The sequence below is a fragment of the Microchirus variegatus genome (assembly GCF_963457635.1).
Source record: "Microchirus variegatus genome assembly, chromosome: 13".
Classification (NCBI taxonomy): domain Eukaryota; kingdom Metazoa; phylum Chordata; class Actinopteri; order Pleuronectiformes; family Soleidae; genus Microchirus; species Microchirus variegatus.
The window spans coordinates 17,006,038-17,018,964 of NC_139814.1; the positions used below are offsets into that span (position 1 = coordinate 17,006,038).

At 43.0% G+C, this 12,927-nt stretch overlaps 1 protein-coding gene across 1 annotated transcript; it reads left to right on the forward strand.

The window, feature by feature from the left end:
- Window positions 1-6,457: 6,457 nt before the first annotated feature.
- On the forward strand, window positions 6,458-8,884 carry evx1 (even-skipped homeobox 1; the record flags this gene model as incomplete). The annotated part of the gene is made up of 3 exons (XM_083900358.1): window positions 6,458-6,825; window positions 7,755-7,986; window positions 8,357-8,884. The coding sequence occupies 3 exons, from the start codon at window positions 6,458-6,460 to the stop codon at window positions 8,882-8,884; spliced, it is 1,128 nt and encodes a 375-aa protein (XP_083756484.1).
- Between the last annotated feature and the right edge of the window lie 4,043 nt (window positions 8,885-12,927).

The window sequence follows — 12,927 nt, forward strand, 5'->3', positions numbered from 1 at the left end:
ATTGTTTTGTTTTTTCAAAGAATAAACATTCGCACTATTATAGCATCGTTTGTGCCGTAAAAATAATAATAATTTGAATGTCAGGCGGTGTCGTATATTCAATCATTTTTAACTTTCAGTGCGATTTGGAAATCATTAATTAGCATTAGTCCGACTAAAATGTGTGCGTATTTTGGTTGTTTTCTTCCCCAAAATACACTTGCTTGAAAATGAGAACTGATTTTCTTATACACAAATGTCAGGGCCTTGAATTAAAGGTTTTGACATGAACACACACACTCAAATCGGTCAAATCACGTGCGTCATTATTCTCAGTACCGTGGAATCACAGCGAAAACACTGATGAAGTAAAATCACCAACATGCTACACAATAACCAGTTATGAGCTATACACACAGGCAGTTTACACCGCCTCGTGCACGGCGTTTGCTTCAACTGTACTCAAAATAATAACCTGTGAAATCATTCGTATCATTCAATAATAATGCAGCGAGGCGTTTTATTGGAGGTCAGTTATGTATCTATACGTTTGTACAGTGCACTGGGTTATATGTGAGAGCCACAGCAGCCCGTGCGTCCTCGTCGCCATGTGGTCATTCCAGACCTGAGACATCCCAAACTACACACACAACCACACACACACACACACACACTGTCCTGCAGAACATATGCACGTTCTCCCACTTAAAACTTATTCTCTGTCCTTTCAGCAATGAAATCTTATACCACTTGTGGAAAACCTGCACACAGTTTGCAGTCACGAGGCCCGAAATACTGATTTAAATCCTGTTTTTAAAATGGGATTACATTCAAATTATGATGCGATATTAATCCAGATTTTGATATGGACACAACTTGATGACCTCGAGTATATTCTGAGGGTCCCGGTAGTGAACTTTGGGCAACAATTGGCCAGGAGACTTTTCTCTATTGTCAATGAATCATTGTTTGATTCAACTGGTGTTAAATTTGACAAAAAGAAAGAAAGAGCACATTTATTCCGCGGCCTCAGCATCTGTACATGGAGCCTGGTGAAGTAGGTCTATATAAAGTTATGATCAGCTATAAATAATAACATAAAAAAATGGACTGCTAAGACCAAGTACATGCAGTCAAAGTTCAGTCCTGATGATGATGACACGTGCGTAAAAGCGGACTGCTGTCCAAAACATAAGAGTCGGTATGTTTTTGTGGTCGAGGCAGTGAAACACGGGCCGGTCACACATACTTGACTTTTCCCCACTTTTTCCTGGACAGTCGCCCGCGGAGGACACGAGAACGAGAATGCATTGAAACTAACGTGAAACTAAAGTATCCTCTTCATTTTTAGGACACGCCAACCATAGGCTCTGAATGATGCGTGTCAGACCGTGGGTGGTGAGTGGATTTCCCTGCGTTTGCTGCAGAGTCCGCTCAGTTTCACTGTTTTAAATGTTGCGAGATGCATATTAAATCCTTTACTGGCAAATATGAATAAATATAAAGTTCTGCGATTTGTCTTCGTGAGTGTTCAGCCACACACGCGACATAGGCCTGAGTTTGGTTGCAGCTACAGTCTAGGAGCATCCGATTACTCTTTAAATGTCGTTACACGGGTTAAAGTCTGCGTACAATATATAATAACCTGGAAATAACCTGAATGTCAAGTGAAAGTTTAGGATCAAAATAAAAACAAAGTATGAACACTTTTCGTGTCCACAATTGGCGCATTTTATTCTGTATTTAGTTATTTATCATTTATCGCAATCAGGAAACAAAGTATATTTTCTTTTATGACATTAAGTCGGGATTATTATAAACAGAGGAAAAACAGTTTGCGATTCTTTAAATGTAGTATACGTATCAAATGTAATTAAAATAAATGCATCAAACATCACAGTGCGGGGTTAAACGCGCGCACAGGCCTGTTTTTGTCGTTTCATTGTGGCGAAAAAGACGCAAAAGTGGAGAAAAAGACATCGCTTGGATAAGTAAAAGTTAACTGCGTTTTTACGTACAAGTTCACTTTTACTAAACAGATCAAAACATAACGAATATAACCAGTTCATCCCAGTTCAAACCATTAAAGCCTTAATAATCGTCAACAACGAAACTGTGCATAGGAAATGTATACTAATATTTCTTAACTGTATTAACTCATTGTAAATAAAAGTGCCTGAAAAGATATTTGAAGCCGAGTTATAGGTAAACAATCTAAAGATTTTTCATAATTTCGTTCCTTTAATTACTTAAAAGAGCAGCTTGTTTTAAAGCTGTGTCGTTTTTAAACAAAAAAGGCATATATCATGTTTTACGAACGATATTCGTGTTGCATTTGTTGATTTAAAACAATAATCTAACTGTTCTGCTCCCAGACTGGAGGTGGGGGGTTTTTTTGCCGACAGAATGGATTCAGAGTGAGAATGAACGAAAAGAAAAACAGACACTCAAAATGACACATGTTCACGACACTTATCTCCATTTCCTGTACAATGTTTACATTATAACTGAGGTGCGGTATCGGCGCTGAAGCAACTCCTGAGAGATTGCAGAGCAATATTCAGAAACACGGAAACACACCTTCATCACATGATAATCAGCTGCTCAGCACAGCACTGGATACTTACACATATATATTCTAATGGAAAGATACCAGAGAGAATCCACACACATCCTGGCAGACAAGGTTAACAAAGTAGTAATGGAGACCGTGATGACAGCAACACTCTAAAAATAAAAACCCATTTGCAACCAGACCAACTTGTAAATATCACTTTTCTCACTGATGCCATGGACCCACAGAGGAGCCGAAAATCTCCTGCGAAACTTCAGGGCTTTGCACCTGGTGTGTTGCTTCGCTTTGCTGCTGCTGAACTGGCGGTAGGCCATAATACCCCATGATGCCCCCCCCCCCCTCCTCATTAATGAGGGGTAACACGGATCTGATCTCAGTGGCTTGCTCAGCTCTTCCAGTAATAGCTCGGGCTGTTGCAGGATGGCGCAGAGAAGCGCGATAAAGAGCTCTGTACAGTCATTAGAACATGTTTCGCTCCAAGGTCAGCGAGTTAAATCTCTGCGTCATGCCGTCTCAAGGCCAAGTTGAAGCAGTGAAGGCGGGAGGGGTGGCGATAATGAAAGAGAAGCTGGATTATAATTCTCCTGCAGCTTCTGGATTCTGCTGTGGGACAGTGCGCCGCAGAGGGAACATCCAAACCCTTTCATGCGCTATAGGCTTTTCCATCACACACTGAAACAGAATGTGTGAGGTTTTTTCTTTTCTTTTTGAAGACTATTCTTTCTGGCAGCCCTGCTCTGCCAGAGCCATGGATTGGATTACATGCGTACTGCGCACGCTCCATGGTCAAGTTCAAGTTAAGATGGCTAGTAAAAGTGAGGGGGGCGCATTCTGCACTGTCTGCCGTGGGGGGCGCTCCCCCCCCCCTGCTTTGATCTCCCCTCGCAAAACTAGACACTGACAGACAGACGCAACCGCGACAGAGGTCCACTTTGAGTTCCTTGGAGCAGGTTTTAGGCAAAAGTTCTAAAGATTAACTGCGCTGAGGACTCATTTCATCATGTGAATGAAGAAGGGAAAAAAAACAAAAAACAAGTCCACAATCAGCAAACTCATCCACTGTCCTTCACTATCTAAAACACACACAATATAAGTGACACTACTGTAAAGCTGCAAGGTCATTCATCTGTTGCGCAAAACCCTCTTGAGTGTTATCTCGGGATGATCACAAGATCTCCATCTGCCCTGGACACGACCCGTTGCGTAACTCAATGGTGTAAAAACAATAGGATCTTTTGCCACCCGTGGGTGTCGCACTACACTTCGCCACGGCACTGTGCCACACTGACTACTGTTAGGATATTCAAAGCTCAAAAGCAGATTTTTCCACCAGAGAATCAGTCCAATAATATTACTGATAACATCAACTTTGTTCAGGTCAAGTGTGGCAAGATAGTGCAACAGTGGAAGCTAAATGGAACTCACAATACAACACATTCACCCTTTAAAAGATAACATTATCCATACATTGACAGTCACATACACTAACGTAACTACACAATTACAAAGAAGATCAATAAAACAATGATGATTTTTCCATGTGTGGCCATAATATAAACCAAGAGGTGCCAACAGTCTGGAGAGTTTTGAAAGATTGCTCTAGTTATAGAAGTAATCTTAGATGGTCTGGTAGTTTGTTGGTTTTCAGAGAGAGGGAGGGGGAGGGAGGGACTTGTTTTTTCCTCACCAGGCTAAATGAAAGAGTCGGTGGAGAAAGCCAAAGGAATTTCCCTCAGTCCTCAGCTGTCAGGCTGGAGAAGGAGAAGGAGGAGGGGGAGGAGAGGAAGGGGTGGAGGAGTTGGTGCCGCTCGGGGCCTTTTCCCTCTTTCGGGCAGGCGAGGGCGCACAAGGACAGCAGAGGCTACTGATGCTCCTCCATACTCCGCTATAAAGCCCGCCTCCCTTTATCCTGAGACCACATGACTCTACCTCGCCACACAGCATCATCTAAACCACAATCAGTGAACCACCGCCACAACACGGCCATGCCCACGCACCATGTCCCGCATACCTCCAGATTTGACAACAGATCAGAAACAAACCGGTGTAATCAGGCCAATTTAAGAAAAAATAGTAGAACCTTGCATTTAGGCAGAATAACGGATTGGGACAAAACTGACTAAATGCCTATAATGAGTTTAACTATGGAGATCCTCTTAAAGATTATAAATACAGGGAACATGACATGTTTAAGTAGCTCAGCAATCAGTGCGTTGCTCACATTACAATATCTACATCTATTACATCTGTAAGATGCATATTTTGTTATATAAATCAAAATATAAAACCACCTGGAGTCGTTACCATACAATCTTCAACAGCCATGACGTAACTTAATTTGACAACTGTTAAATCTTGTAATATCTGCATGCACGGATATTTAAATTGTAAAGCATATTATTATTATAATCGCTCCTGCTCCAACCCTAATGGAATACAAGCCCTGTATACATCAAGTCCCCTCTTTATTATTGTTGTATTTAAGTGAACTGGAGTGATGGAACAGGAAAATGTCACTGCACTGAAATAGCAAAGCAGCATCCATCACTTCTTTGACACTATAAGGTTTATGTTCTGCTTAAATGTACTTCTGTTATATTATATATATATATATGTATATATACACATATATACCTATACATATATATATATATATATATATATATATATATATATATATATATATATATATATATATATATATATATGTATATATATATATGTATATACATATATACACACACTTAAATATACATATGTGTGTGTGTGTATATAATAATAATAATGCATTATATTTGGAGGCGCCTTTCATGACACTCAAGGTCACAATATATACATATATGTATATATATATATATATACATATATATATATAGTAAAAATGTAATTTAATTTATCTCTGGACTTGAAAGTGACTGAAATGTAGTATTAGAGATTTGTGTTCAGCTGTCGTTCATGGTGCGCGCTCTGTTGACTTTAAAGACTTAACGTCAAATGGCTTTTTTATCTAAACTCTGACCACCAGGCTTGACCTTTGAGCACTCAACTTGACTCCACTTGAGGTGAGAATAAGAGGCACAGCAGATGAGGAGGTGGAGATGGAGGAGAGGAGGAGAGTGGAGGGGGTGCACTAAATGTGGCAAATAATTCATTTTCTGCAGGTATAGACAGACCACGACCGTAACTCCTTATCACAGTGGATACAGTCACATAAACCCACATTCAAAATGGGCGAATTAAATCACTATTTGAACGTGATTACTTATATATTGACAGCCTTGTTTTGAACTGCAGTGTAAACAAACAGATGCTCCATTCCGTGTTTATTGCTGCTTGTTCTACCCCTCACACACACACACACACACACACACACACACACACACACACACACACACACACACACACACACACACACACACACACACACACACACACACACACACACACACACACACACACACACACACACACACACACACACACACACACACACTCCATCCCAACGCTGCCATTGCTCCTTCTGTTTGCCCATACATCCAATCAATGCGTGTCGTCATCAGGGGGGGACCCATCATGACGACTGGCCTATTAAGAATGACAGCTCTGGAGAAAGAAGGAGAGAGAGAGAGGCTAAATGGTGATCCCTCCCTGCAGATCTCCCAGCTCTCCGCACTCTGAAGCGCTCTTCTCTCAGGGTCACACCGGATTGATTCTCCTCTTCCAGAAGCCTCTCCTTCTCCCTGCATCCCCCCACCCACCCACCAACATCTCACTCTCTCACACACACACACACACACACACACACACACACACGCAACACACCCCTCCAACCTGAGAATCATCGCCTTGGTGTGAACGCTTTATACTCTCCGAAGTCGGGGGTTTCTAAGTCGTATACTTGTGATGGAAAGCAGAGAGGAGATGGTGATGCTGGCGGAGGGAGGTCAGCTCGGCAAGACCGGCTCTAGTTTGTCGGAGGGCATCGGGAGGGAGTCGCAGCAGCAGCAGGGGAAGCAGAGCCACAGGAGCTGCCTGAGCCCCGGCGCAGCGCCCTATTCCAGGGACAGGAGCGAGCTACTGCTGGAGGAGAGCGCAAGGAGGAAAATGTGCGCCGACGTGAGGCCAGTTGGCGCGTCCTCGGCCGGCGAGAGGCACCGGAATGATCACCCGCACAGAGACGGCAGCAGCTCAGACACAGAGTCGGACTTCTACGAGGAAATTGATGTCAGCTGCACGCCTGACAGCATGGACTACCCCACTGCTAAAGGTACGTGCGTGGATGATGTGTTTAGGAGCTGCATGCCACTGCAGGTTTCCTATGATTGCATGGTAGGTGTTTAATGAAGATGACTCAGTAGCAACGGCTGAATGAATCGATGCCAGGCAATATGTCAAATGTAGGCCAGGACTATTAAAAGACAAATACATGTGTAATTACATTTTTTTTTAAACTGCATGGAAAATGCTCAATTAAAACGTATCAGTGCCAGTAGCCTACAGCATAAGAGGAGTCGGTGCTGCACAGCTGTTCTGTCAAGTGACCACTGTGGCTGGAAACATGCTGAGGTGACACCCACAGTCTAACCAGACGCTTTTGCATCCGAGTTTCACAAAGACTCAGACTCGCACAGGAAAAAAAAATCTGCATCTCGTGTTGTGTTTTTAGAATGGAAGGAGAAAACAGTGGGTTTTATTTAAACCAAGAGCTAAAAAATGCAATTAAACCATCTGTGGTAAATGTGTCAGCAGGAAAAGTGTGTTTTATATTCATGCAAGTGTCAACAAATTTGCAAGAATTAATTCGTATTAATATTAGTCATCATTAATAATGTGGTTAATATTTATTGCTAAGGAATGACAGCCAGTGCAATTTAATTCTTCACAATTTAAGTGGATAAAAAGCAGGTTTAAGCAGCAATGAGCAGCAATAATGGAAATATTAAAACAATAACTTCACAAAAATAACAACAATAACAATCCCGAGCTCCAGTGACAACAAGGCCTCTTATTATTGACAGTAAATCAATGCAGTTTCAACAATGAAAACAACTCGTCTTAAAATGTCAACATTATTAAATGTGAAACGAATTAATTCATTTTAAAGGTCTCGTGTGTATTTTGTGTTCCCTTTCAACTGCGCTATTAAACTGTTTTGTTTCACTATTATAAACAAATATTCTGCATATGCTCATTCAGGCAGACATGGAGACTCTCCTGGTCACCCGAGTGACACCGGTGCTGACCCGGGTAAAAACGTGCCAGGTCCGGGCTCTATGTCTTACTCAGCGGACCAGATTCGCCGGTACCGGACAGCGTTCACCCGGGAGCAGATCGGACGGCTGGAGAAGGAATTTTACCGGGAGAACTACGTGTCCAGGCCGCGGAGATGCGAACTGGCGGCTGCGTTAAATCTGCCTGAAACCACCATCAAGGTAACACGAGCTCCAGAGTCACAGGCCTCAGTGTACAAATACACAAATATTATATAAAAATGCGGAGTATATGTGTGATCTCTTTGAATAGCAAATGTATTGCGAAAAGACAACAAACGCTAAAATCATGCGCCAAAAAAGGACGAAAGAAACATGGAGAAATAAATATATAATATATATATATAACTGATGCAAGAACGAGTATTAATGTGTAAGTAGATAACATTTGTTTTTCCATTTTCATTTTTGGCACGACACAAATGCGTGCGTAAAAGCGGAACGTGTGTGTGTGTTTTTAACTGGTTTGTCTTCCTATAAATGGCTGTTATTCTGGTTAATATTTGACCTGCTGTGTCTCCGTCTGTACCAGGTGTGGTTTCAGAACCGCAGGATGAAAGACAAGCGTCAGCGTCTGGCCATGACGTGGCCTCACCCCGCCGACCCGGCCTTCTACACCTACATGATGAGCCACGCGGCGGCCACCGGGAACCTGCCCTACCCTTTCCCATCGCACCTGCCGCTACCTTACTACTCCCACCTGGGCGTCGGAGCCGGCTCAGCTCCGGCCGCCACCCATTTCTCAAACCCGCTGCGCTCCCTCGACAGTTTCCGGATGCTGTCTCATCCATACCAGAGGCCGGAGCTCCTTTGCGCCTTCAGACACCCATCCCTGTACCCGGGTCCGACTCACGGCCTAGGACCCGGGGGAACCCCCTGCTCCTGCCTGGCCTGTCACTCCAGTCAAAGCAATGGTATCTCAACCAGGCCGCCCGGCTCGGACTTCGCCTGCTCACCAACAAGCAGAACTGACGCTTTTGTCACTTTCACGCCTTCAGTGCTCAGCAAATCTTCACCTGTGACATTAGACCAGAGGGAAGAAGTGTCCCTAACCAGATAAAATAATAAAAAAGAAAAATAAATCTTCTATATAAGCCTTTACACCATGAGCTTTTTAACATAATATGATCAGGAATGAAACAGCATGAAGTGGTAGCCAGTAATTACGCACAAAAGAGCCTCCATTATACCGAGAAATAAAATTAAAAAAAAAGCCCACTGCAGAGGCGGGACAGTGAAGATGGCGGCATCACGGACACAAAACCACATTTGATTTTCAGAAGATTAATTTGATGTGTGAAAGTGGAGGGACTCCAGTGAAACGTTTAAATCGCCTTTGATGGATGGCCTTATGGTTTTTATCATCACTTGTCTCTTTGCGCGTCCAACATCGACCTACATGTACCGTTAGTTTTTACGCGAGAAGGACGCGCTTTCCATCTCTCTTTTTTAACAAGGGGATTTGTTAACAGACTGCGAACCGTCTCATCTCATTATAAGCAGCTCTCCACACCGGGGCCCTCCACGGCGGCACGGGCCGAAATGTGCAGATGCTAGTAAAATTAGTATGTGATGTATATGTACGACCCGGTGAATTTTGAGTGTTGAATTAATGATAATACCAGGAAGGAAGGGATCGTTGCTGCCAAAAGGTAACAAGGCGCCATGGGAACGGATTACTACAATCCCACACGGTTTGAAGAGAAGGAAGAGGAGGGAGGAGGAGGGAGGAGTGCACCCAGAAGAGGATGGCGAGAGACAGGGGGAGGACAATCAAAATGGGGGGGAGAAAAAAAATAATGATGAACATTTTTAAAAGGCCTTCTCTTCCTGTTCTCCCTCTCTCAAATATGTAGGAGCCTGTTCTTAAATCTCATGAAGACGTGACGAGATTACGCATACAGGCCTCATGAAGTAGCCATTTCTCTCGCTTTGCACTGCGACAGCGAACTAACAAGTGACTTGGTTGTGTCTTATTTTATTCTGTTTTATTATCATTTTATTTTATTTTTTGGCTGGGTTTGTCCTCAAGGTCTAATTTGCAAATAAACAGTGTCAAAAGAATCAATGGAGAGCAAAACGTGTCTATCTTCAACGCCTTCGATTTATCCAAGGGAAAGAGAAAAAAACTAAGCAGAAACAAAAGCCTGAATGATGAGACAGTTTCTGAATGGCACTTCATTAAAAAAGAAAAGCGATTCAAGAAAGTTTTGTTCCCACTTAGATCTTATTTCATTTAGCCAGTTAACGATTTCCTGTTCTCACCACTGCTTTAACTGTTCCTCAATTCCCTTCCAATAATAACACTAATTTTCTTCTCAAGTGGCCGGTGTCAAAAACCCCAGAGCTTGGCCCCCCCATCCCTCCTGATGGCACCGCGAGATTGACCGTGACAGTTAAGTGGTCCCCGGGCTCCGTTAACTCCACTCATATTTTCTCCTCCGATCGCTTAATAGGCGAGACAAAATGAGTTTGTCTGACGATATTAGAAATGCAAAGAGATCGATGAGTCAGAAGGACTCGCCACCAATCAGCGCGGATCTTAATTGGCCGCATTTGAACAGTGAGCCGCACAAATTACAGCAGGATTTTTTTTCTCCCGAGCGTAATGGGATGGACCCGCAGAGAGAGAGAGGAAAACACAAATCATGTTTTTTAAAAGAGGGGGGAGGTTTGATGGGATATAGATCACAAGTTATTGCAGTAATGCGCAGGAAAAACGCCTGGCATTTAACATGGCCCGTGATGCGTAATTGCAGCTATAATCGAACAAGCAAATAAAACAAGACAATTCGGATGAAATAACGGAATAATCACGACTAATCCCAACAGCAACATTTAGTCAGTGCACTTCTTAATTGAAAAAGCAGACGTCTAACAAAGTCTCTGACACTTTGAGGTAAAAGATCCATCTATAATCTCAATCTAACACAAACACAGCACAGATGAGCTCGCCCCCTATTCCACTCCCTCCCCCCCTTTTCCTCACCCTCTCCCTCCCATCCTAAGCGTTTGATTGATGGCCTTATTAACTGGAGTTCTTGTAAGTGTGACCGAGCTGATTAAAATGCATATGTTTGGAATAATACACCGTTTAAGGCGCACGGGTCGGCGCGAAACCACAAGGCAGATTTATGTAAACTATCAGGCGGTGTCTTCACTGGTCAGGCAGGAAAGTGGTTTTGGTTTGAGAATAATAATAATAACATAAAAGATGAACGGATCAAAGGGTGGCAGCATATTCAGAAGACACACAGGCATTGTTTGGTACACGTATTGGTAAGAAAAACAACAGAAAAAGGAGGCAGCAATGCAACATTTCAGATGCGTAAACAACGAAAAACACAACATTCAGTTTTCATAGCTGTTTTTTCTGGAAAATGATTCCAATCTGGTTACACATGAGCAGCCCTGTTCACCACCGCAATCCAAAACGCGCGGCACATTGTGCCAGAACGACACATTTAAGTGAAGCACATTACAGCCACATTTACTCAGCCACGCATATGGACCCATCTACCTTCACTGCACAAAACACGAGGCCATACACTACCCCGCTGTGGCCTAATCCAGTTTACAGCACGCCATTCAATCGCAGGGAGACTGCGAATGACTGCGCTTCAAGATATGATGGGCTCCGCATAACAGCTCGCGCACATAACAGCAAATTACAGCAGCCTTATAAGATCCTATTAGCCCGAATTGGCTGAGTGATCCGCAGCTCTCACGACAGGCACAAAGCATTTTGATTTGGGCGGTGCAGTGCAGCTGTCCACCGACAGCAAATTCACAAGAAAAAAAAAATAGAACAGCAAATGGATATGTGGCTGCTGCTGCTGCTAGTGCTGTTTAAATTGGATTACATCCTAATTTACAAGGCCTTGTCGTAACGCAAGGGGCTGGTGGAGGCGTGGACGCACCAATCACACAGTAATGATGATGAATGGGAGATTAATGCGCATACAAGAAAGACAATTTAAGCCGTCATCTGTTTAAATAGGCTTCCAATATCATTTGGAAACGGAGGTCACGTTAAATCAATTGGGGGACGCGTGAAAGTCGTTTTCGGCTGCGTCTTTATCAACATTATTTACGGCGCACCAGAGACTGCAATGTGCAGCAAGGAAAAATGGACCGGCTGCTGCTGCTGCTGCTGCTGCTGCTGTGTGCTTATAATGTGACACCAGCACAGCGACAGAAACGGAGCAGACTGGATCCAGGGAATACAAGCATCATCTTTTTCATGACTCACAAGTGAAGCCGAATATGTTTTCCAGTGTTGCCGTGCACAAAGCTGCTTAAATGATCCCAATTACTGTATATTAAAACGTTTTAAAATCGAAATAAACGCATAATGATGCGTTTATGCACTGGTGTTCTGTGTGAGCATGGCAGCTGGATAAGGGAATAGGGGGGGAAATGGTGACAGATGCGTGCGCAGTTGTGTTGAAAACGCAACAGTATGTTTGTGGTTGAGTAAAAAAACATATTTCCAGTATCACAACAAATTTAATCCAGACATATCACAACACATCTGGATTAAAACAGCACTTTTCGCGTCATAGTTGTCTTTCCGATGCGCACAAAACAAAACTATTCCATGTCCATGGAGACCACAGGGCCGGGGCCTACTTCACACAGCAGTCACAGTTTTACCTCCAAAATCACAGTCACGAACTCTTCCACAAGCAGGAAACTTTACTTCACTTAGACTTAAACACAAACCGCACATCCAACAGGGAAACAGAAAATAGAAGACGAGCTTGTGCTTACATTGGAGACGGTGTTGATTGGTGGCGGGAACTTCAGGTGTTTGAATTTGTGACAACGTCATCATCACTCGGAGACACGAAACAGAGTCAATAAAATGGCGGACTCTTATATCCGGTTCCCGCAGGTGGAAAGTGGGCAGTACCATGCAGGTTGGACGAAAGAAGCTAAAATAATGAATATTCACTCAAAACTAATTCCAAACCAGTCTGTATACGTTTTCCATGTAAATAAAACGTTATATTAACATATATTTATACAAGTGATGCAATGACACGTTTATAAAAAGAGCATAATGTTATAATATATCTCTACAACACTCCCCTCCTCAAT